Below are 27249 nucleotides of genomic sequence, written 5' to 3'. Positions count from 1 at the left end.
AAAACAGTGAGGTAGTGTCTAAGGATTCAAGCAACACACATCAAAGTTGCTGGTGAACGCAGCAGACCAGGCAGCATCTCTAGGAAGAGGTACAGTCGACGTTTCAGGCCAAGACCCTTCGTCAGGACCCTTCTCGGCCTGAAACGTCAACTGTACCTCTTCCTAGAGATGCTGCCTGGCCTGCTGCGTTCACCAGCAACTTTGATGTGTGTTGCTTGAATTTCCAGCATCTGCAGAATTCCTGTTGTCTAAGGATTCAATGTCCATTTGGGAATCGGATGGCAGAGGGGAAGAGGCAGGAGGTACAGAAGCCTGAAGGCACACATTCAGCTATTCAGTGACATTAATGGCCAAGTGAGAGATTTGATGTGGTGAATCTGATTGGGTCCTTTACCATGACCTCGTTCAAGCTCACTTTGCCATTAATATCACTGAATCACCGAGTGTGCGCCTTCAGGCTTCTGTACCTCCCACCTGATGGTAGCAGGGAGAGGACATATCCTGGACGGTGAGGGTCCTTGACAATGGATTCCGCTTTCTTAAGGCGTCGCCTATCGAAGATTTCCTCAATGCTGGGGAGGCCAATTCCCACCATGGAATTGGCTGAGATTACAAACCTCTTTAGCCTTTTCCAATCTTATGCTTTGTTGCCTCCAGACCAGAAAATGATGCATCAGTCAGAATACTCTCCTTGTTACATCTCTAGAAATTTAGTAGAGTATTTGGTGACATAACAAATTTCCTCAAATTCTTAATGAACTATAGCCACTGGTGGTGCCTTTTTCATAGTTGCATCAATATATTGGTCTCAGGATTAGTCTTCAGAGATGTTGATGTTCAGGAACTTGAAACTGCTCACCCTTTCCACCTCTGACTTCTCAATAATGACAAGTGTGTGTTCCCTCGAATTCCCCTTCCTGAGGTTCACAATTCATTCCTTAGTTTTATTGAGTGCAAGGTTATGTCGCACACCACTCAACTGACTGATGTGACTCACTCTTGTACACCTCCTCGTCACAGTTAGACTGAAAGGTTGCCTCTATTTACTCTCCATGGATGCTGCCTGACTGTTCCTGCCACCTCCTGTTCTTGCACACTGTAATAATCTTGTTCCTGGAAACACTTCTAACAGAGAAAGAATTGGGGAGGGGTACCAGAGAAAGGACTGTTCTACATAGCCAATAAAGATACAGTCATAGCTGGAATCTTTGCAAGTGTCTGTAGCTGCACATTTGAGGTGCAAGGAGTGCAAGAATTCGAAGAAGTGTTCAGAATAAGAATAAGGTCACTGGGAGGATGAGAGATTTCATGTACTGGAGATTGGGTCCTTTAGCATGACCTCATTCAAGCTCACTTTGCCATTAATATCACTTTAGTTTTTTACTTTAATTATTAGAGATGAAGAATTCTTTTTGAGTATATATATAGTTTCTTATAAGACTATCTTTCTCACCTTCTCTAACGCCAGAGGATTTAGACACACTGTTAAACGTAAGGCTTTATTCTTCTTTTTAAAGCAGCATAAACACATGGACTTTTCTTTTAATCCAAGAGTCACACTCTGTGACTGAAGACATTAAACTATGGAAATCCCAGTGGGGGAATGATGTTTGGTTTTCACATGATTCTGAACATTCTGCAGGTGTTCTTACTCTGATGTTTAGCTTTAAAGGAGATGTTTTGCACTTTGAGGCAGATACGAATGGACATTTTTTGGTTCTTATTGTTCAATATTGTGGTAAAATGTTTCTTATTGCTAATATTTATGGTTATAATATTAAAAATGATAATGATAGATTACTTGGGATCTTGGAAAAACATTTGGATTATTGGCTTTTTAAATTTCCTGATCTGTTTATTGTTATGGGAGGAGACTTTAATATGGTTTTAGATGAAAATATTGATTGATGGCCACCAAGGCAACTCTCTACTTATAATAACTTCACAAGCTTTATTCAGAAGTTTAATATCATAGATATCTGGGGAGAGCACTTTCCTGAAGTTAGAAATTATACCTGGACTAATAAATCTATTACGTGCATGTCTAGATTAGATTACTGATCACTGTCCAATACCTTAAGAAATAATAATGTCACTTTTAATTTTTCTCCCTCACCTTTAACTGATCATAAAGCTATCTCTATACAAATTGCATTATCTTCAGCTGAATCCAACTTTAAATCTTATTGGAAACTAAATAATTCCATTTTGGGGCATGAACTTGACTCTTTGCACATTAAAAAGTTGACAACCTACTTTTTACATAAAGCGATGGTAGAAAATAATTTCTCTACAAATTGGGAACTTTTAAAATTTGAATCTGACAAATTTTTTTAGGAAATACAGTAGTGATTTAGTAAAGAAAAGAAAATTGGAAGAACAATTATTGATCTCAAAGGTTGCAAATTTATGTGAATTGTTTCCAGATAACCTTTCAGGGAGAGATAAAGAGGAGCTGGCTTTGTTAAAGGATGAGCTAAACCATTTTTATCTTATAAAGGCAGAAGCTGCATATGTGAGATCTAGAAAAAGCAGCATGCCCAATTCAATTTCATTCATCAGTTTAATATTGATGGTGTGACCACAGAGGACTCTAAAAAAAATAGCAAAATATTGTTCTGCTTTTTATAGTCTCTCTCTCTCTCTCTGGCTATCCATCCCATAGGATGATGATGGTTCCTTTCAGTCAGTTAGTGGGGTGGTACCCCACTCCTCAGAAAGGAATAGCGTGTGCATGAGTGGATTTTAGGTGAGTGGGGGGTTGCACAGGTCCAGACCCACCCTCTCGACATCCCCTCCCGGATCCAGCGGCATGGTGGAGTCCAAGACAGCTGGGGGAAGTTCTGTTGCAGTGAATGGCCAGACCAAGCTTCGATGCAAGGAATGTCCTTTCCACGCTCCACGACACGTGTTTGCTAGATAGAGGTTGACCCTACGAGAGGGTTCATCTGCCCTTTGACAGGTCTTGTTCTTCACCCTGCGGGGTGTCTAGCCACCCTCCTCACCAGGCAAGCCTGGTGGGGGAGCCGGTTTAGTCGCCAACCACCCGACCGTGCGACGGGTAGTACTGGGTTACATGGTACCGGTGGCACTCAGACAAGTGACCCGACCTGACCTTTTTCTAGTAAACTGTATAGCTCAAAATATTGTGAAGCATCTACACTAAATTTCATGAATGATATTAATATTCTTAGGAACCTGTCCAATGATCAGAAAGACCTGTGTGAGGCTCTTATTACCTTGGGAGAGGTTAAGGCTGCCATTTCAAATTTAAAAAACAATGAGCCGCCAGGTGTGGACGGTCTGACTGCAGAATTTTATAAGATGTTTTCTGACACCTTAGCTCCCTTTTTGCTGAAATTGTTTTTAGAGTGTGTTGATAAAGAATTTCTTCCCACTTCTTTAATACAGGGCCTTATTACTTTAATTCCTAAACCAAAAAAAGATAAATTATTTATCAATAATTGGCATCCTATTTGCCTTCTCAATAGTGATTATAAAATTCTGGCCCAAATCTTTGCTAACAGAATGAAAGTAGTTTTACCATTTATTATTGATGAAACACAGTCAGGTTTCATGAGGGGTCGTCATATCTCTAATAATGTCAGATTAGTTTTAGATCTTATTGATTATTCCCATCTTGTTCAAAATGATAGTTTTATACTGTCTTTAGATTTCTACAAAGCTTTTGATATTATTGAGCACCCATTTATTTTCTCCGCTCTTGGCAAATTTGGATTTGGTCCATTATTTTGGAAGGTGGTTAAGGCTTTGTACACAAACACTAATAGTTCGATAAAGTTGAAGTTGGGGACTTCACCGAGGTGTGATGTGAATTGGGGGTGGGGGGTGAGACAAGGTTGTCCTATCTCACCTTATCTATTTCTTTAATGTGCTCAGCTGCTCACCTGTTCCATCAAGTCTAGTCCTCTAAAAGGCATTTCCTGTGCAAATTCCAATTTGCTGATTAGTCAGGTTGCAGATGATACGACTCTTTTTAAATGGTGTTTCTGAAATTTCATTAGCTTTAAATTGCATTTCCGTTTTTTCTAAAGCCTCAGGTCTCTGTTTAAATATTCACAAACGTGGATCGTTTCCTCTTAAAGGTTGCACTCAATCTATAATTAATAATAGGTATTCCAGTAAAAGATAAAGTCACATATTTGGGGATAACTATTGTTAAAAATGAATACATAAGGTGTGTCCATAATTTTTAACCTCTTATAGACAAAACCAAAAATAGATTAAACCAGTGGCTTCAAAGGGACTTATCTTTGGAAGGCCGGGTTTTGCTTTGTAAAGCAGAAGCTCTTTCCAGGCTTATATATTCAACTCTCTCCTTATACGTTGATAAAAAAATTTGTAAGTTTATAGTATGACGAAAAACCAAGTTATCAGAAGATTGATGCTGATGAGAGAGATAAGGGAGACAAATGGAGAAACGTTCAAAATGTTAATGACAGAGGAGAGAGATAACGAAAAGAGACACAATGCAGAATATTGACAGACCGGTTGCTTTGAACCTGAACTGTTTGAAGTTTGATGGACAGGCGATACCCCAGCAGAGGGATAAAAAGAACAGGTTCGCTAATGCATGACACGCCACAAGGTCACGAGACAATGAGACCCTGGAAGAGCGGTGTGCCCCCACAAGTTGGTGGGAGTTTGGAGGTCTGGTTCAAAGGAACCGACCATAGACTCACAGGGTGAAAAGGGACGATTGGCGGGAATCTGGTGTGTGTGTCCGCCCTTGCCTGGGTGCTGGGTTCACCATGGAAGAACGGTCGTATCCGGAACAGAGGGGTCACAGTTGGTGACCACAGCGGGATAGAAGACATAAAAGCGTTCGCCTGAAAGCTAACTGCGAAGAACATCAAAGCTCTGTTTGAATCAAAATTTGCATTCTCTCTCTCTCCAATGGCACAACAGCGATTACTGCGAACTGTACTAAGCTGAACTGAACTCTGCGTCACTTGAGACTGATCATTTTACCCCTAGACTGCGATAGAGCTTGGTTGATTCCTATTACCCTAGTTCTGTGTACATGTGTGTTTTATCATTGCTAACCTGTTGCATTTATATCCTTACGATTAGAGTACTGTGTTACTTATTTCTTTAATAAAACTTTATTAGTTTCTGTTAAACCAGACTTCAACATGTGGTCCATTTCTGCTGGTTTGGCAACCCATGTTGCTTAAATTTTTATGGAAAAACAAAGTTCATTATGTTAAAAAAAATCTGCTGTCATGAATAGTTATGACAAAGGGGGGTCTAAATTTTCTTGATTTTGACAGTCTTAATAATACTTTTAAAATTAATTGGATTGAACAACTTTTACATAATCCTACTTCTATATGGAATTGTATTCCTTTTTTTGTCTTTTCCAAGGTTGGTGGATTGAAATTTTTTCTTTTATGCAATTACAAAATCGACAAAGTTCCTCCCCATTTATCTCAGTTCCATAAACAGATGCTTTTATCTTGGTCTTTGATTTACAAACAAAATTTTTCTCCTCATAGTTATTTTATCTGGAATAACCACAACATAATTTATGAGAATAAATATTTGTTTGATAAAGGTTTGTTAGTTAAACAGTGAATTTCCTGTGACTTCAAAAGAACTTGCTGTTGTTATGACCTGGTGTAATTATGTTGTTTAGAAATACATCATATTTGGTAGTTGAATTACCCAGCTTGGATCCATCCAGTACAGCTGTAGGAAAGATTTGTTTTCTTCCATCTTTTTTTTAAAAAAATAGAGGTATTAGAAGTTTGTTTCAAAAAGACATCACTTCTATTCCTACAGCTGTCAGTTTTTGGAATAGTCGCTTGGGGAATCTGAGGTGGAGGAGTATTTGGGGCTTATTTAATAAATTTTTATTGAGGAATAAAATTAAAGAAATTTCTTTTAAAATTATACATAGATATTATCCAACCAATGTTTATTTGACAAAGTTTAATTCTGATATTGAAACTAACTGTTCTTTTTGTGGTTCTGTGGTTTTGCAGTAATCTGAATGATTACCGTCCCGTTGCCCTGACCCCCATAGTGATGAAATGTTTTGAACGGCTTGTCAAGCCTCATATCACAGCCAGCCTCCCCTCATCACTGGATCCTCTGCAGTTTGCTTATTGTCCAAATCGCTCTACGGAGGACGCAATATCCTCCACACTGCACAGCGTTCTCTCTCACTTGGACAACAAAGACACTTATGCCAGAATCCTGTACATTGATTTCAGTTCAGCGTTCAATACCATCATCCCACAGAGACTAGTGGGGAAACTGTCGCTGCTTGGCCTTAGCACTGCCATGTGTCGCTGGATTCTGGATTTCTTGACAGAGAGACCACAGTCAATCTGTGTTGGCAGGAACATCTCTGACTCCATCACACTGGATCCCCACAAGGCTGTGTGCTTAGCCCATTGCTGTTTACACTGCTAACACATGACTGTGCAGCCAGATTCAAGGAGAACCTGATCATTAAATTTGCTGATGATACCACAGTGGTGGGGCTCATCAGCAAAATTGATGAAACTATGTACAGGGAGGAGGTCAAACACCTAGAGAGCTGGTGCAGGGATAACAACTTGATGCTTAATGTCACCAAAACCAAGGAGATGATCGTCGATTTCAGACGGTCTCAACCTGAGCGCACACCCCTCAGCATCAGCAGCTCCACAGTGGAGAGAGTGGAAAACATCAAGTTCCTTGGGGTGCAGATCTCGGACAATCTCATGTGGTCCAGGAACACCACTGGGATTGTGAAAATGGGCCCAGCAGAAATTGCATTTTCTGAGGAAGCTTAAACAAGCATCACTCCCCACTAACATCTTAACTACATTCTACAGAGGCATGGTTGAGAGTGTGCTGACCTTTAGCATCACAACCTGGTACTCCAGCTGCAGTGCTGTCGACAAAAAAGCCTTGCAGAGGGTGGTTAGGGGAGCAGAGAAGTTGGGGTCTCCCTACCTTCTGTCCAAGACCTCTTTCAGAGTTGATGCCTCCAGAAGACATGGTACATCATTAAAGACCCCTCACACCCTCTCCATGAACTGTTTGTTCTTCTGCCATCAGGCAAACATTACAGGAGCATCAAAACTAAAACCACAAGGCTACTAAACAGCTTCCTCCCACAGGCAGTCAGACTGCTAAATAGCTGCCCTACCTGACTCTGCCTTGGACACTTTTAACTTGCACCGGACACTTATAACTGATTTTAACTGACATGTGGCTGTTGTGTTTTACTATTTATTGTTATGTTTATTATTTAGTGCTGCATTTGTTATGTTATGATTGCACTGCTCCTGGGAAACGCTGTCTCATGCTGCCCTGCAGAGCTGATGTACAGTTAGAATGACAATAAAGTTTTTTGAATCTTTGAATCTTATATCTTTATATCCAGAGGATTTATTTAATCTGTTTTGGGATTGTGAATATGTTAAAACTTATTGGGTCGATGTTTGTCAATTTATAGATCAATATATTAATGTGGATTTTACATTTTGTATTGAAAATGTTTTATTTCGGTTTACTAATAATATCAAATTTCATAGGGATCATTTCTTTATCATAAATCTTCTGTTAATTTACAGCAAATTTTATATCTATAAATGCAGATAGGCATCTGTTAGTCTCGTGAGACCATGGATTTGCGCCTTGGAAGGTTTCCAGGGCACAGGCCTGGGCAAGGTTGTATGCAAGACCAGCAGTTGCCCATGCTGCAAGTCTCCCCTCTCCACGCCACCAATGTTGTCCAAGGGAAGGGCATTAGGACCCATACAGCATTGGTCGCAGAGCAATGTGTGGTTAAGAGCCTTGCTCAAGGACACAACACGCTGCCTCAGCCAAGGCTCAAAAAAACGTCCTTCAGATCACTAGACGAACGCCTTAACCACTTGGCCATGCACCAACATGCAAATACAGCAATAAGAAACCTTAATTTATATTTTTTACGTTAGACTTCAAACTATACATTAATACTTTGAAAACTTCCCACAACCAGAAAGCTGTAGACTGTACAAATTTGTCAATGTTTCGGATTATTTCTGTAAATGGTTTTGTTTTGTGACTCTCTTTAGATATAGTTCTTTCTATCCAGCAGTATTTAGAGTGGATTTTTTTTTGTTTGTATATTTAAAATTAATAGCTATATATTTGTTACTGCTTAAGTGTGATTCCCTGGCATTGTTAGTATATGTTCAGTGTTTTTGGTTGTGTTTAATAATTTTTTTAAAAAATCACTTTAACTTTATTTACAGGTATTGTATTTTATTTAGAGATAGAGCATGATAACAAGCCCTTCTGTCCCAATGAGTCTCTGCCACCCAATTATCCTCACGAACAGGAGAAAATCTACAGATTTGGAAATCTGGAAATCCAAAGCTACACTCATAATGAGATCTGATGAAGGATCTTGGCCTGAAACATTGACTGTTTGCTCTTTTCCATAGATGCTGCCAAGTTCCTCCAGGATTTTGTGTGCATTGCTAACCTATTAACCTATATGTCTTTGGCACACACACAAAGTACTGGAGTAACTCACCTATTGAAGGGAATAAACAGTCAATGTGTTGGGCTGAGACGCTTCATCAGGACTGGAAAGGAGGGGAGCAGAAGCCAGAATAACAATGTGTGAGGGGTGGGGGGGAAAGAACTAAAAGCTGGCAGGTGATAGGTGAGACCAGCTGAAGGGGAAGGAGGGGGTAATGTGGGATATAAAGTGAGAAGTTGGGGGAAAGGGAAAGGGCTGAAGAAGAAGGAACCTGCCAGGAAAGGATAGTTGACTATGGGAGAAAGGGAGGGAAGAGGGGTGCTAGAGGGAAGTGATGGGTGTGGGGGTGAAGGAGCAAGAGGGGAACCAGAATGGGGAATAGAAAAAGTGAGGAGGGGGAGGAAGGAGAAATTAACAGAAGTTGAAGTACTGTGTGGAGGGAACTGGGCAGTCAGAGGAAATGCAGGCAGTCACAGAGACAACGTATACACTACCTTATATACAGCGGCAGAATTGAATCCTCGTTGCTGGTACTGTAATAACATTATGCTAATCGCTATATGACCCAAGATTAAATCCTGTCTCAAATTGTTGCTGGCCCTTCATTGCTTTAAGTGCAATGTAGTTATATTTCCAAATGGGCTCTCTTATTATTTTGTGACAGTAAACCCAACTCTCTCATTTCAGCACCATGAAGAGGCAATGCCTTCTACAAGTCCCTTCCACACCCTCCAGCACACACCCCTCACTCCCACAGCACTTTCCCACGGTCCACGGGGATTGTTCTTTGAGTCTTCCCACCCCACCGTCCATGGACACACACTCGGCGTGCCCCACTCAGTTTGTTCCCGGGAGCCGAGGAGACTGCGGGCAGTCGATGGTTCTACTCGAGTTGGATACCTGCCCTTCTCTCCCTGGAGAAACAGCACATGGTATCCATGGTACATTGAAGGTCTTCCAAGACCGATGGATGCCGGTACGTTCAAAATAGAGGTGGCTGTGTTGTGATATGAAGTTGGTGTTTGCAAATAGTGTGTATAGTGAATCACTGTAGTGTCATGAATGCTTTGGATCAGCAAGAGACCTCCAAGGGCTCCAAACCTTGGTATTCTACTTCACCTGAATATTGCTAATTTACCTTATTGTAGCTTGTTAACTGATCCCTGACCCCCCCACCCCAGCCCCCTGCTGTTTATTGGTAACAGCGGGTTTCTCGTGCGACCTTGTACAATTTAAGTTACGCATGCTGAGCACTCATCGCTTAGTCTTGAACTAGCCTTTCCACAGTGGCCTTCGTTCCGAGTGACCTGGGTATCTTCGTTGATTCTTCCGTGAATAAATTCTCGTTGGTGTTTTCACTCGAGTCTCTAGTTACCCCGTGCTTGAGTCTGTTACACTGTAATACTGCAATAACATGATGTTGTATTCAATGAACTAACTGTGAGATGGAAGGGTGAGGCTGATCTTGGAGCAGATTGACAGGTTGAAGGGCCTGTACAGTTCTACGTTCTATTCATGAAACAATGAACCTTACCTTGTTATTCTTTTCTTTTTGCACTTTTTTTTGTAACTTATAGATTTCTGTTTTTGCACTACCTCTGTCACAAAGTAACAAACCTCACTTCATATGTCAGTGATAATAGATCTGATTTTTTGGAAAAGGGGATGGGGGTTGCAAGACCCACTCCTTCTAGGTCAAGCACTCATTGCCTGTGTAAGGGGGTTTCGACTTTTATGTTACCGCAGAGGCTAATTAAAATGGCGTCTTTGTTATGTTAATCTGGGGAATGCGGCTTTGTTGTGTTAAACGCTGAGAAAGTTTGCGCTAGCAGCTTGTTTTGGTTTAGAGTGTGATAAGAAATATGTTATTAACCAATTGGGATAGTTGTTACGTTTTTGGTTTATTTGAAGATACTGTATGTGCGGGGTTTTGGGGGCAGAAGGCGGGAGAGCGAAACAGAGGATGGACGAGGTGCTGTGATGTCCGCTAACGGGGTTGGACCCCGAGGAGGGCGTTCGGTGAGGAGACGGAGACGGACTCGTGTGGAGTGTCTGGTCGACCACCGTTGTTGGTCCCAAGTGGCCAGTCGAGGTGGTCCGAGGGGTCGCAGGGTGAAGAAGAAGGTTCTTGAGCTCCAACTGTTTTGTGCACGAAGAGATTGAACTTTGATAAGTGTGGCGCCTTTTATTTTCCTTTAATATTTTATTCTCTCTTAATTATATAGTTCCAGTAATATCTATAAACTGTAACTCATTTAATCGTATCTGGTGTATTGTCTGTTATTTGGGCGGGGTGGGGTACCTCACACAGCATCCACACAAACGAATTATCCAGTTTGGCGGGGCTGAGGCTGTTTCCCTAGACGACAGCGAGCCGAGCGACCCTGAGGGTGGCCGGTGGGGGGGGGCTACACCGGCGTTTCGGTCAATTTATCATGCTGCATTCACTACTTGCAGTGTGACCCCGCCTACTGTGAGAAATCAGAAACTGACTGGGTGACTGTTCTGCCAAGACCTTCCGCTCTGCACGCAACAGAACCGCAAGTTGCCTGACGCTTAGGCTTCCCTGACCTTACCTCCCAGGTGGCGCACAGGTCTGTCTGGTGATACAAATACTTCCTATTTTCATCTTGTGGATAAATCGCATCCCCAGGCTGGAAAAGATACACACAAAGGTTTACAAGACGTGAAGCAAATGGACATCAGGCAGCATGTGTACAAACATGAATTAGAAGCTGGAGTAGGGTACACAAACCAACGCCATTAAACAAAACAGCCGTTTATCTGATGGTAATCTCAGCTCTGTATGCCTCTCTGTGCGTAGTGACCCCCCCCGCCTGTTTATCGTACCTACCTCTGCCTTAAACATATTCACTCTGAGGATAAAGACTAACTTTGTGTGTCACAAGTACATCAAAACATAAAGTGAAATGTGCTGTTTGCATCAAATCAAGTCAGCGAGGATAGTGGTAGACAGCCCACAAGTGTTGCCTTATTTCCAGCAGCAACGTAGCATGCCCACAATTTAACCCTAAACATATGCCTTTGGAGTGCGTGGGAAAACCGGAGCTAGAGGAGGAAACCCCCACGGCCACGGGGAGAACATACAAACTCTTCACAGGCAGTGGCGGGAATTGGTCGGCAATCGCTGGCAGGCGCTGTAAAGTTCTGTGCTAACCGCAACACTACCGTGTCGCTCGTGTGGAGGGAGTGAGTTCCCAGGGTGCACGATCCTCTGAAGAGAAAAATTTTTCTGTCAAGTGAATGGGTGATCTCAATGAGTTTTTGCACAGCAACCTTCCAGTTCTCTCTCAAGGAAAAACATGCTGTCTGAACCCGGTCTTTCAGGACGCCTCGACACCTTGAATGTTTCAGTTAAATTGCCCGTTAGTGTTCCCAACTCTGGTGGATAAATGCTATGTTTAACTCTTTCCTCGCAACCTGCTCATTCCGGGTATCAGGGTGGTAAAATGTTTTGTATTTTTCCTAAAGTAAGGGCCCAAATACTGTTTTCAGGCCATGTCTCCAAGAAAATGTCAGAAGTGGTCTAATGAGTGCTCGATATATTTTCCTTCCCTCGGGAAGCCTCTGGGATTGAGGATTCCTTGTATTGCAGAATAGGCTTTGAACACCTACTGCTGTGGTGTGAGGTGTTAGCTCAATGGCAGGGGCTCTAAAACAACTCTATAGTTAGGGGGACAGACAGGCGATTCTGTGGATGTAGGAAAGAAACATGGATGGTAGTTTGCCTCCTGGGTGCCAGGGTCTGAGATGTTTCTGATTGCATCTACGATATCTTGAAATGAGAAGGTGAACAGCCAGAGGTCGTGGTACATATTGGTACCAACGACATAGGCAGGAATAGGGAGGAGGTCCTGAAAGCAGACTACAGGGAGTTAGGAAGGAAGTTGAGAAGCAGGACCTCAAAGGTGGTAATCTTGGGATTACTGCCTGTGCCACGTGATAGTGAGTATAGGAATAGAATGAGGAGGAGGATAAATGCATGGCTGAGTGATTGGAGCAGGAGGAAGGGATTCAGATTTCTGGATCATTGGGACCTCTTCTGGGGCAGGCGTGACCTGTACAAAAAGGACGGGTTGCACTTGAATCCGAGGGGGACCAATATCATGGCAGGGAGGTTTGCTAAGGCTATTGGGGAGACTATAAACTAGAATTGCTGGGGGGTGGGAACCGAAATGGAGAGACGGAGGAAGGGGCAGTTGGCTCACAAACAGAGAAAATTTGTAGGCAGTGTGAGAAGGAGGATGGGCAGGTGATAGAAAAGGAATGTGCTCAGACTGATGGTTTGAGATATGTCTATTTTAATGCAAGGAGTATCATGAATTAAGCGGATGAGCTTAGAGCATAGATCAGTACTTGGAGCTATGATGTTGTGGCCATCACACAGATTAATGGCTCAAGGGCAGGAATAGCTACATAGAGTGTCAGGCTTTTAGCTGTTTCATAGAAACATAGAAAACCTACAGCACAATACAGGCCCTTCAGCCCACAAGGAGGCGCTGAACATGTCCCTACCTTAGAAATCACCCAGGGCTACGGTGGGAAACTTTGTCACATGATGTGAGCAGAATTATCTGCAGCTTAATGTGAAAAAGACTAAGGAGCTGGTGGTAGACCTGAGGAGTGCTAAGGTACCGGTGACCCCTGTTTCCATCCAGGGGGTCAGTGTGGACATGGTGGAGGACTACAAATACCTGGGGATATGAATTGACAATAAACTGGACTGGTCAAAGAACACTGAGGCTGTCTACAAGAAGAGTCGGAGCCGTCTCTATTTCCTGAGGAGACTGAGGTCCTTTAACATCTGCCGGACGATGCAGAGAACGTTCTATGAGTCTGTGGTGGCCAGTGCTATCATGTTTGCTGTTGTGTGTTGGGGCAGCAGGCTGAGGGTAGCAGACACCAACAGAATCAACAAACTCATTCGTAAGGCCAGTGATGTTGTGGGGATGGAACTGGACTCTCTGAAGGTGGTGTCTGAAAAGAGGATGCTGTTCAAGTTGCATGCCATCTTGGACAATGTCACCCATCCACCACATAACGTACTGGTTAGGCACAGGAGTACATTCAGCCAGAGACTCATTCCACCGAGCTGCAATACTGAGCGTCATAGGAAGTCATTCCTGCCTGCGGCTATCAAACTTTACAACTCCTCCCTTGGAGAGTCAGACACCCTGAACCAATAGGCTGGTCCTAGACTTATTTCCATCTGGCATAATTTACATATTTAATTATTTATGGTTTTATATTGCTATATTTATACTCTATTCCTGGTTGGTGCAACTGTTATGAAACCCAATTTCCCTCAGGATCAATAAAGTATGTCTGTCTGTCTGTTACCCATAGCCTTCTATTTGTCTAAGCTCCATGTACCTCTCCAGGAGTCTCTTAAAAGACCCTATCATATCTCCCTCCACCACAGTCGACCGGCAGCCCATTCCACACACTCACCATCCCTGCGTAAAAAACTTACCCCCGACATCTCCTGTGTACTTACTTCCAAGCACCTTAAAACTGTGCCTTCTCCTGTTAACTATTTCAGCCCTGGGAAAAAAGCCTCTGACTATCCACATGATCAATGCCTCTCATCAACTTATAAACGTCCATCAGGTCACCTCTTATCCTCCGCTGCTCCAAGAAGACTGGCCAAGTTCACTCAACCTGTTCTCATAAGACATGCTCCCCAATCCGGACAACATCCTTGTAAATCTCCTCTACACTCTTTCTATAGTTTCCACATCCTTCCTGTAGTGAAGTGACCAGAACTGAGCACAGTACTCCAAGTGGGGTCTGACCAGGTTTCTATCTAGCTGTAATGTTATCTCTTGGCTCCTAAACTCAATCCCACGATTGATGAAGGCCAATGCACCGTATACCTTAACCACACAGTCAACCTGCACAGCAGCTTTGAGTGTCCTATGGACTCGGACCCCAAGATCCCTCTGATCCTCCACACTGCCAAGAGTCTTACCATTAATACTATATTCTGCCATCATATTTGACCTACCAAAATGCTCCTGTCATAATGCAAGACACAGACACTGAAGTACTAGGAACAGGACTTGACTAGAGAGCTGGGACAAGAACACAGACTAGGGCTAGGGCATTGGCTAGGCAAGCGGGACCAGAACAAGGAACTGGGAACTAGGAGTCTGGGCTTGGACTCCAAGCTGGAGACTGGACAAGGACCCAGAACCTGGGTCTTGACTTGGGCTTGTCCCTGGAACTAGGCGAGGACATGACGTGGCTACAGGACTGGACATGGCCTGGGTTCTTTGAGGCGAGGACATGATGAAGCTTGGGTTCTTCAATGCAAGGACATGACGAGGCTTGGGTTCTTCGAGGTGAGGACATGACAAGGCTTGGGTTCTTTGAGGCGAGGACATGATGAGGCTTGGGTTCGGACTCCGAGCCAGAGACTGGACAAGGACCCAGAACCTGGGTCTTGACTCAGGCTCGGACTCCAGGACTGGACGGGGCCACAGGGACAGGACAGGATGAGGGGACACAGGGACAGGACAAGAACACAAACCTTGACTTGGTACTCAGGAACAGGATGAGGGGACACAGGGACAGGACAAGAACACAAACCTTGACTTGTTACTCAGGAGCCTTGGACTTGGAATGACAGGAATCTCGGAACCTTGGACTCGGGACGACAGGAATGCAGAACACAGAGCCTTGGTCTTGGGGAGGATAGGAGCACAGAGCCTTGGTCTAGAGCACGGTAACACAAAGCTTTGGACTTGAGAGACAGGAACACCGGGACATGGAACACAGAGCCGGGACCCCTCCTTGGGAACTGAACTTAGGGCTGGGATTCTACACAGAATGCTGAACATGACGAGACAGCTCCCAACACTAGGTAGTGGCAAATGGCCAGACCTACCTAGCAAAGGCATGGACACAGAGACGGTACGCAACACTAGGTAGTGGCAAACGGCCGAACCTACCTAGCGCAGGTGTGGACACAGTGACAGTTCCAACTCAATGATAGACAGTTCTTTATCTTGACACAGCAAGGCTCCGGTCTCACTCCGGTGATAGAACTTGATAAGGTTGCTGGGTAAGGTTGCAGAAGGAAGGAGAAGGGAAGGGAACAGTCACAAAGGAGGCCTGACTTACCCCATGGAGGCAAGAATAGGAAGGGACAGATCCATTGCAGAGTAATGGGAAAGATGGCCTGACTTGCCCAACAGAGGCGAGGATGGGATACTGACGAGATGAACCAGCAACCACACTTGAACCCAGGGTCACTTATATTCCCAGCCCCAAGACGAGCATCAGGTGCCTATGATTAAGCCCAACTGAAACAAGGGACAGCCGGAAGACCCAAAGTCCAGAGTCCATGGACCAGACTGTGACAGTACCACCTCATACTTATCTGGGGTGAACTCCATCTGCCACTTCTCAGCCCAGTTTTGCACCCTATCACTGTCCAACTGTAACCTCTGACAGCACTCCACACTATGCACAACACCCCCAACCTTTGTGTCATCAGCAAATTTACTAACCGATCCCTCCACTTCCTCATCCAGGTCATTTATAAAAACCACAAAGAGAAGGGGACCCAGAACAGATCCCTGAGGCACACCACTGGTCACCGACCTCCATGTAGAATATGACCCATCTACAACCACTCTTTGCCTTCTGTGGGCAAGCCAATTCTGGATCCACAAAGCAAGGACCCCATGGATCCCATACCTCCTTACTTTCTCAATAAGCCTTGCATGGGGTACCTTATCAAGTGCCTTGCTGAAATCCATAAACACTACATTTACTGCTCTACCTTCATCAATGTGTTTAATCGCATCCTCAAAAAATTCAATCAGGCATGACTTGCCTTTGACAAAGCCATGCTGACTACTCCTAATCATATTATGCCTCTCCAAATGTTCATAAATCCACATACACACACACACACACACACACCCCTAATCTGTATATATACACAGGTACATGGACACACACTGCACACTCAGTTACATGTATACACACACACATACAGATACTGCTGCAACTTGGATTGTGCCAGTTGGCAGCATTCCTCCATGGACATCTCGATATCCTGGCTGACCAACAACTTTCATGCAGACCAAATGCGTCTTTCACTAAGTTGATGATGTGCCAGCAGCACTTGATGTTTGTCTCCAATGAAACAGCTCGTGGATGAGAGAGTCCTCTGTCACTCAACTGCTCGGCCCTTACATCTTTCTCCACACTGTCCTCATAGATTCACAGTCCGCAACGAGGTGAGGTCAGTTCCCCACTGCTGTTATCCCGTGGACAGCGCATGGTGAGAGTGATGCTCTGGGCTTACAGGGAGACCTCTCTCACCGCAGTTGGCCATGGAAGAATTAAAATATGGAAGAAGAAGTCAAACTCAAATGGATCAAGGACAGTAGAAGCAGACAAACCAATTCTTTGTTCATGGGGTCAAAGGAATGGAGGCTGCCATTTTGTACAGCTGCTCTACATCCTCCATTTTGTGAATCAGAGTTGCTTGGCTTTTGGTGTTTTAAAGTAGACACAATGATGCTCAAGGAAATCTGATGGACTAGAGATTATTTCCAAATAAGAAGTTATTTGTGAGGTGTTCTTTGGTTGGATATAACATCAGGTTTTTGGTTGGATATAACATCAGGTTTGTGACTGTTGGGATCTGTGTCTGCCCTGATTGATTCAAACTAGTTACTGGCTTTATAACTGATTTAAAACAAAGAGCATAAATTACTAGCTATCAGTTGTCATTTGCAGAAGAAGGGCAATAAATGGAATCTGGTTTGGACCAGAGCCAATAAGAAGGCGTTAAAGGTCAGTCAGATGACCCTTAGCCAATAACACTAAAATGCAACATTTGAAATGGTAAGCAATGAATATCAAAACAGAGGTTTTCAGATACAAGGTAGTGATAACTTCAGAAATTCACCATCTCAAGGAAGAACCCCACACCAGGGGCTGGGAGAAGAAGGATCGATTGTCTGGCCAATAGGAGATCCCCTATTTTGGTGTTATAAATTGGAATAGTGGTCTGAGTGTGTATTGGTACAGAGGAACAGTAGAAGTCATGTTCTAAATTGTTGGCCCAGGGTTAACATAGTTACTTCGCCGTCTGCGCAGAGACAGTAAGGTGCGAGCTTTGATTAATTAGGTGTTGCGTAGTGAGTTTCATAACTAGCTTCATTGATGAATGGTCAACACTGCCAGCCAGGCAAGGTCTTGGTTCCTGTTAGTGGGGTCTGGTGATGAGGCATTCTGCCAGATGGTTTGGACAGTCTGATCAGGGAATTGCCCTACTGTTTCCATCAAGTCCTTCTTCTGAAGTGTCTGCAAAACGTGCTGTGCTGACCACTGCTTGATGGACTTGTGGTTAAAGGTGTTGGACTGGAAGAACTTTTCCACGAAGGACAGATAGTGTGGCAACGACCAGCTGACTGGGATGTTGTGCGGCAATTAGGCCAGACCCATCCTTTGCAACACTGGGGACAGATAGCACCTTGGTATGTGGTAGTACTTGTTTTCTACGTATTTAAGTTCCATACACAGCCTGATGCAACCACACACAAAGGTCTATGGCAGTATTGGGTACGTTTTTGCTGCCGTTCTCCAGGGATTAGTGTGGCCTGTGTGACCTGCTCCATTCTTAGATCCTCAGGTGAGCCTGAAGACAGTTCTGGTGATTCTCAAGCTGGAGAAGCAGGGGATGGGCCCATACCTGCACCAAGTACAACTACCCTGAGATCACCTCACACCTGATGACCAGCTTCTACCCAGTCATTGACAGGGAGTGCCTTCCCGCAGTCCCAATTTATGTTTTACCTTCCCAGTCCACTCTAGCCAATTCTAGTTGCACACTTCAGATTCCCAGCTGCCGACGATCATGGCCTCACTCTCCGTGCGGTTAACTCTGGCCCTTGATGCCAACTCAAATTGACCTCAGATCTGAGCAGTAGACAGTGGCATTGTTCATGTACAGGGAGGACTGGCGTTCCTCCGTTGCCTGACAACATCATCCCTCATATGCTTTTGTCCTTCCTGATGGCTTTGGTAAAGGGTCCTATGCAGCACACAAGCAAAACAGGGAGAGTGGGCAACCCTGCCTGACTCTAGATTTGATGGGGAAGCTATCCGTTTCCACCCATTGATTTGGATTGCGCTACAGATGTATGTGTAGAGCAGTTGGATCCAATTCTTGATTAGGTCCCCAAAGTCCATTTTGGAGCCAAGTACAACTCAGCCAGTAAGCCGTCACATCTGCTAGTTTTATTCGAGTCAATGAATCAGCCAATCCAGGGCTGGAGGCTCTTCCTCTTGCTGTTGTCTAACACCTCTGTGATAGAGAACAGGAAGTTCTGGGTGGCCACGGTGTCCATAGCCTTTCAAAGAACTTAAGGTAGATTTATATAAATTATACAATCTATAAATTATACAACCTTGAGATTTGCCTGCTTACAGGCAGCCACAAAGCAAGGAACCCGAAAGAACCCAATCTAAAAAAAGACCAACACCCACTGTACAGAGAAAGAGGAAAAAAAACACAAATCATGCAAACAATAAAAACAAGCAACAGCATTCCGAACCAGATTGAGTGCATAGACCCAGAGCCTGACCAGCTGGAGTGGGCCTATAGCCTCAGTCTTAGTTCATCACCTGGCAGGGAAAATTGCCGCAAAGCTCACAAGCACAAAGCGCATAGCAGCTGGAGCAGAATCACGGCCTCAATGTCATGGAGTGAGAAATAAACATTGCAGAAGATGATCAGAAGCAGTGCAACCCTTACCTCCTGTCCCTACATCCTGCCCTTTTAGTTTATCTGGGTCGGCATTTAAATTGAATTGACTTTGTTTCTTACATCCTTCACATACATGAGGAGTAAAAATCTTTACATTAGGTCTCCACCTAAATGTGCAATCATAGTAATTTATAATAACTTATAATAAATAGAACAGTCAGTGAAATGATGTAACATAAATTGTCCGAACACTGCGTCATACCCCGCACTAGGACCTGGGCCCTGCCGCAGTGATATGCAACGGGTCTAGACCTCACTGCCCAGCCCATGGCTGCAGCTGTACTCCACCTCTCCAAATCGGTACAGCATTTAAATTGATTCAACCTCGTTCCCGGTTTAGCTGGATGGGCTCTGAAACTCCTCTCTAAATTCTAAATTTGTGTATGTTTACAAAATACAATTAAGTTGGTCAGTAAAACTATTGAAAATCTTTTCTTTGTACTTTTGTCAGTTAAATAAAGGTTCACGTGAATTAACATATCACAGATTTTTGTTTTTATTGCATTTTGGAAAATATCCCAACTTTTCTGGAATTGGGGTTTGTACATTTGTTCTGCAGATTTGCTAAGTATGCCCACAGTAAAAGAATCTCAGGATTGTATATGGTGACATGCATGTACTCTGATAATAAATTTTATTTTGAGCTTTGATTTCTGAATGGTCCATGAACCTATGCACACTACCTTACTAACTTGCTCCCATTTTGCACTAGTTTTTAAAATGTATTTTTTACTGTAACTTATAGTATTTTTTACGTATTGCAATGTACTATTGCCATAAAACAACAAATTTCACGCGTACGTGCCGGAGGAACTCAGTAAGCATTCTATGAACACCACAACAAACTGCAACTGCCCTTCAAATCCTTGGAGGAAGAACTCAAGGTAACAAGAGCCAGAGAAGTGCTACAGTATAGGGACTCAAGTGACCCGAAGGTGGCTGGAGCAGGGATCCAAGTAAGTACTGGTAGGAAGTGGAGGGCAGAGGAAGCTGTTCAGGAGGCAGAGGCAAGACTGCGTCACAGGAGGCTGGTGGGAGTGGTCACACGAGGCTGAGCTGGGCTAGGATCCTTTCCAACTCCCGAAATGGACATCAGAGGGAAGGAAAGGCGTTGTCTAGTTCAGGAGGAGGTGAGGGCAGTAGTGGAGGAGACGAGAGCCTGCAAGGCGGTGGGAATGAAGCAACAGGGAGCTTGGACAAGATGGGAGAATGTGGTTGAGAGGAAAGTGACCTGGGCTGATCTTTGGAAAGCCGAACCACACCACATCGAATTTCTCATCCAGGCAGTGTACGATGTGCTTCCAAGCCCATCAAACCTGCACACATGGGGCAAGGCAGAGTCATGTGCGTACCCACTGTGCTCCAAGTGAGGAACCCTGGAGCACATCTTCAGCGGCTGTGCAAGGGCAATTGGTGAGAGACAGTACCAATGGAGGCATGACCAGGTCCTGAAGACCATCGCTGAAGCCATCAGTGCAGGTGTTGAGTGGGCAAAGCGGTCCCGACCCTCCAAGCAGACCATCGCCTTTGTCAGAACTGGGGAGCAGCCAATACGCGCCAAAAGGTCAGGTATCCTGACGTCTGCAAGGGACTGGCAGCTGTTGGTGGACCTCAAACGACAGCTGAAGTTCCCCAGCCATATCGCAGCCACCACCCTGCGACCAGACATTGTCCTTGTGTCTGAGTCTACTAAGCAAGTGGTGCTGCTGGAGCTGACAGTCCCATGGGAAGATCGCTTGGCAGAGGCCTTTAAGGACTGGTCAGCAAGCATCAGCAGGCTGGATGGAGAGTGAGGTGTCTCCCAGTGGAGGTTGGATGTAGGGAATTCGCAGCCCATTCCTTAGCCAGAGCCTTCAGCATCTTGGGCATCGAGGGAGAGAGGAAGAGGAGGGCCATCCGCAGTACCACCAATGCAGCAGAGAGGGCCTCAAGATGGCTGTGGCTCAAAAGAGGGAAGCCATGGAGTCATAAGTAGCTAGCCATCTGGACACAAGATGGGGTCTGATCAGCCCCGGCTGGGTCACCTGGAGGAGGGTGTATGATGTTGAAAGACCCGAAACACTCGATGATTCCAGGAACATCACTGAAAATGTGTCCAGAGGCATCAGTAGATGTATGTACACAGCATGGAAAAGAGTATAGTCAACTGTTTTCCCTTTCCCACTGATGCTGCCTGACCTGCTAAGCTCCTCTAGCATTTTATGTGCATTGCTTGGATTTCCAGCACCTGCAGATTTTCTCTTGTCAGTGATAGTAAACCTGATTTTGATGCTGATTGTATAATTTTATCAAGTAATTCTGTGTATTTTCTGACTTACGGAGAAAATTGTCTTATGAGTATATGTAAACACCCTTTGAAATCCAGGTATGTTATTCCTCAGTTCAAGAGTTAGTTGTGGAGCTGTACAAAATGGAGTGTGCTAACCATGAAACAGCCATTGACACTAATCTTGTAGGTTGTGTGACCAACTCAGTCGTTCAATTTTGAATATGCCACATAAAGAAGATGGCGGCGCGACACAGCGCGCAGCGGCCACTCCGGTGATGAATATCTGTTATCTGTCAAGTAAGGTGCCGTGCACAATCCTGATTTGATGGAGACAGACGTGAGAGCACGGAGGAACATCTGGTGAAACTTCTGAAATGCCTGTTTCGCTGCCACTGCTACTGTGTGATCCAGAATCTCCGGAGGGGAAGGTCCCGAGTCCTCGGCTTTGCTTGTTGCTCGGCAGCTGGGGCGGGGTTGAAGCGCTCGGCAGAGATGGTTCTCGGTGCTTGGTGCCGGAGGCTTGAAGTTTTCGGATGGACTCAGAGTCAGCTGTGGTCGGGTGCTTCCAGGGTGCTGCATTGACAAGTTTGCGGCGCTGGAGGTTCATGGCAGGGAGAGTTTCTCCCCTCTACCGCCTGTGTGAGATGATGGGCTATCGGGACTTTTTTTTACCATGACAATGGTCTGTTCTTTATCAAATTACAGTATTGCTTTGCACTGTTGTAACTATATGTTATAACTATGTGGTTTTTGTCAGTTTTAGTCTTGGTCTGTCCTGTGTTTCTGTGATATCATACTGGAGGAACATAGTATCATTTCTTAATGCATGCATTTCTAAATGACAATAAACGAGAATTGAGTGTCCTCATAATCTAATCTAATCTAATATTTTACACTAAAACCCACCTTTGCTGAATCCATGGACTCCGTCCAGTCGCAATGTCCCATGGAGCAGCACTGTAGAAATGGGGGGGGGGGCGGAATCGCAGCTGAGGGCACATTTAAGGTCCAGTGCGAGCTTCACAACCTATGCTTTCATGTGAAGAAGGAATATTTAGGTGAAGGCCAGTGTGGTGGACATGGGGCAGAAGACATCTGTGGGCTGTCCCAGACTGGCGCATGCCCTTGCGAGCAGGACGCATGAGGTGATGTGGGTCGGTTAGTTGGCATACTTGGAGATCGAGCCTGGAATTTGCGATTCTGTTGTCGGCTAGCCTAGGGGTCAATGTTGAGGATCAAGGCTTGAAAGTCTGGAAATCATTGCCTGATGGCTAAAGACTGCAGACTGAAGACCTGGAGGGCTGTCCACGTGTGTGGGTGGGAGGGAGGTTGTTGTTGTTTTGTTGCTTGTTGTGTGCTCTGTTCTGCTGAGCATTGATGGGCATACCAAGTTGGTGCCAGAAGATGTGGCAACACTTGTGGGCTGCACCAGCACATCACTATGAGTATTGGGTGTTAGCACTAATGATGCATTTCACCGTATGTTTTGACATATATGTGATAAGTAAACCTGACTCAGTCTGAAGCTGATAAAGACAGCCAGCGACAAGCGGACAGAGATCTGAAGAGGAAGATGAAAAAGCAACTTCTTTAGACAGCACTATAGATTTCAAGATCTCACCTTAAAGGCTAGCGGCAGCTCAATAATGTACAGGTCAATGTAATCAAACTTCAGGAGTCTCAGAGACTTTTCCAGGGCAGGCCTTACCAACTCTGGGGGATGGAATGTGTTCCAAAGCTGTAAGTTAGACAAGCTTGATATTAGAAAAGCAATCTGAATCAGCTTATCCAGGATTTCTTATCTTCATTATGCATATATGCTGTAGCTGTGTTCATGGCTGAATCTCAGGACGAGCCTAAAGGCTGTATGGGCTCCTGTGTTGTGGGAGAAGGGGGAACATGCACATGGTAAATGTACAATGTCTGAATCACAGAAAACTGAGAGACTGCAGGTACCGGAATCTGGTGCAACATACAAACGGCTGAAGGAACTCAACAGGTCAGGCAGCAAATGTGGAGAGAAATATAGGGTTGACCCTTCAGGATGACACCCTTCATGACCTGAAATTCAACTGTTGACTTTTTTGAGTCACAGAGTCATGTTTGATTCATAAGCTAATAAGCTGACACGCTGCTGGAAATCGATACTTCAGACCAGGAATATTCAAAGAGGTGGATCTAATGAGCCAACTCAGCCCGAAATGTAAACTGTTTATTCTTTCCCATAGATGCTGCCTAGCCTGCTAAGCTCCTCCAGCATTTTGAACGTGTTGCTTAGATGTATTTTTTTTTTTACCAGGATGCTACCTGCATTAGAGAACATATCTTATGAGGAGAGGCTGAACAAGCTAGGGCATTTTTCTTTGGAGTGAAGGAGGATGATGGAGTTGTATTAAGATTATGAGAAACATAGATATTGGATAGCCAGCACCTCCTCTCTAGGACTGCAATTGCCAATACCAGAGGAAATCAGTTTAAGGTGAGTGGAGGAAAGTTTTGGGGAGATGCAGAGTGCTGAGTGTGTGAAATGCACCACCAGGGGTGGTGGTAGAGACAGATACATTAGGGACATTTAAAAGACTCTTAGGTTGGGACATAATCTTCAAGGGTAATAATTTGTTCTATTCCTAATTCATCAGGACCTGCTGCCTTTCCTTTCTTCATCTTATTCATTGCATTATGAACTTCAGATTTTAAAATATTTGGACCTTCAATGTTCTTCTTAATTTCTGGTGTTTCGCCTCGATTGTCTTCAAACAATTCCTGAACATACTCAGTCCACCTGTTCATAATCTCATCTTTTTCCATGATAATGGTATCATCTTTTGCTTTCAAACATCCATCTGAAGAACAGAGGAGCTTTTTACCAGTGATATTCTTGATTTGTTGATGTAACCTTTTTGGATCAGTAACAGGGATTCTTTCTATTTGCTCACGTTCCTGGTTTAACCATTCTTCTTTGGCCTTCTGACATAAGCTTTTAACTTTTTTATCTAAGGACTTATATTCTATAGGATTTGCTTTCTTCTGTCTCCTTTCTTCAATTAGATTTTTGATTTCATCTGTCATCCATTTATTCTTTGTGCTTTTTCCTTTTTTAGGAATCACTGACTTTGCTGATTCTACTAAGGCATCCTTCAGAGAGTTAAACTTCATTTCTACATGATTGCTATCATCTTCAACAGATTCTATTTCTAGACTTTGAAATCTATTCCTTACTTCAGTTGTAAATTTTTGTCTTAAGTTTTCTTCTTTAATTAATTGCGAGTAGTCAAGGGATTGTTCAGGTTTTCGCTTCTTTAGTTTTTTAAGTTTTACTTTTACATGACATATTACTGGGTTATGGTCACTATCACAGTCTGCACCTGGATATGTTTTGCATTGAGTCACTGAGCTTCTAAATCTTTGGTTTATAGTAATAAAGTCAATTTGATTTCTGGTGTTATCACCTGGACTCTTCCAGGTCCACAAGTGTCTTGAATGGTTCTTAAAGTAGGTATTCATAGTGACCTGATTATTCAACTTGCACCATTCTACCCATTTCTCACCTCTTTCATTTCTTTCCCCTCGTCCAAATTTTCCTATGGTATTTCCATCAGCACCTTGTCCTACTTTAGCATTTAGATCTCCCATGACAATAACAATATCTTGAGATTTGCATCCATTCTTTGCTTGTTCAAGCTCTTCATAGAATTTATCTATGTCCTCATTTGTTCCATCTATTGTTGGTGCATATACCTGTATAATTGCTAAATCAAGTGGTTGTCCTCTGAATCTAACAAGAAGCACTCTTTCTGATATTGCCCAATGTCCTAAAAACACTTTTTGCCATGTTTTCATCCATAAGAATTCCTACTCCATTAGTATGGGATGTTCCACAAGAATAAATTAAGTGTTTTATTTCTATTCTGACATGTTCCAGCACCTGTCCGACAAACTTCACTAATTCCCATGATGGTAAACCTGGAGCAATAGAATGTGAATTACATAGTACCATATGTTTAATGAGTCATATCACCAAGATACTTCTAAGAACTTTGATGACAAGAGCTAAAAGTAAGATACAAGTTGAAACAGGTAAAGAGCAATGTGGTTTTGTGAAAGACAAAGGTACAAGAAACGCAATATTGATGTTAGGGATACTATCAGAATGAGCTATTCAGATGCAAAAAGATTTGTTTGTTTGTTTTATCGACGACACAAAAGCATTTCATAAAGTGAAGCACAATAAGTTATTTGAAATATTACAGGAAACTCGAGACTAGATCTAGATTCGAAAGACCTCCGCCTAATCAGAAATCTGTACTGGGAACCAACTGCTGCTGTGAGAATAGATGGAGAAGTGAGTCAATTTATGAAAATCAAGAGAGGCTTTAGACAAGGGTGTGTTTTCTCCCCTGATTTGTTTAATGTGTACAGTGAAACAATACTACAAAAAAATAAGAGGCATCTTGGGGAATCAAAGTTGGCGGTGAAAACATCAATAATTTCAGATACGCAGATGACACTGTGTTAATTGCAAGTACGGAGGAAGAACTACAAAACTTAATAGATATAATTGTTGAAGAAAGTGCAAAAATGGGTCTATCTATCAATTGCAAAAAGACGGAATGTATGGTGATATCGAAAAAGAAGGAGAATCCTATCTGCAGGATGAGAATAAACGGGGAAGACATAAAACAAGTACAGAACTTTTGCTACTTAGGAAGCTGGGTGACATCAGATAGCAGGTGACACATGGACATCAAAAGAAGAATATGGTTGGCAAAAGACACCTTTACGAGAATGAAGAGTATACTGACTAACACTAAACTAGGCATGACAACCTGGTTCAGAGTACTGAAATGTTACGTTTATCCAGTTATGTTATATGGCTCAGAATGTTGGACGATATCTAGTAACATGAGGAAACGAATTGTAGCAGCAGAGATGTGGTTTTTGAGGTGGATGCAAACAATATCATGGATGAAACGAATATCTGACGAGGATGTCATGAACAAACACAAAAAGAGAAATAATGTATGAGATCATGAAAAGGCAACGTAACTTCATTGGACGTGATTAGGAAAGAGGAGTTAGAATTGTGACGAGAATACACATAGATAAGATGTTAGCTGTCCTGTGTGATCAGCAGTTGGTCTGCCACCTGTCTTCAAGAGAGAGATAAGCAAGACAATGGAGCAGCATTTGGAGATGTGTAATGAAGGGACGGGAGAGAGAGCTGTCTAGAGCGGCTCCCCCTTTGAACCCTGAACTGTTTGAAGTGATGGACAGGTGATACCCCAGCAGGGGGATAAAAAGGGACTGGTTCGCTAAGGCAGGACACACGAAACCCGAGGTAACGAGACCCTGGAAGCGGTGCACCTCTCACGAGTCGGTGGGAAGTACCGGACAACGCACAGGGTGGACGGGTACGATCAGCGGGAACACGGTGTGTGTCCGCCCTTGCTTGGGTGCCGAGTTCACTGCAGAGGATCGACCGCATCTGGAGGAGGGGTCACAGTCGGTGACCTCAGGTGACATCACCAAGGACCTGCCCAAAAGCTGCTTGTGAGCAATTATCACCGGTCTGTGAGTGGAAGCCGTTTCTGAATGATCAGTCGTTCCCGTTCTCTCTCTCTCTCTCTCCCCCCATGTTGTCCATCGCCATGGCAACGATTACTGCGAACTGCACTA

The 27249-nt window shown here is 43.8% G+C and overlaps 1 protein-coding gene across 1 annotated transcript in view; it reads right to left on the bottom strand.

Moving 5' to 3' along the window:
• LOC140202409 (aldo-keto reductase family 1 member D1-like) overlaps positions 1-27249 on the bottom strand; it is a 63520-nt gene that overhangs the window by 18362 nt on the left and 17909 nt on the right. The window contains exons 4-5 of the mRNA XM_072267282.1: positions 23195-23311; positions 11068-11145 (exon numbers count right to left, since the gene is read on the bottom strand). Of these exons, the coding sequence (XP_072123383.1) occupies positions 11068-11145; positions 23195-23311 (195 nt within the window). The remainder of the gene's footprint in view (positions 1-11067; positions 11146-23194; positions 23312-27249) is intronic.

The sequence above is a fragment of the Mobula birostris genome, chromosome 9, assembly GCF_030028105.1.
Source record: "Mobula birostris isolate sMobBir1 chromosome 9, sMobBir1.hap1, whole genome shotgun sequence".
In the NCBI taxonomy this organism is placed as follows: domain Eukaryota; kingdom Metazoa; phylum Chordata; class Chondrichthyes; order Myliobatiformes; family Myliobatidae; genus Mobula; species Mobula birostris.
Note: the sequence above shows the minus strand (reverse complement) of the source record. Positions and strands in the feature narration are given on the sequence as shown.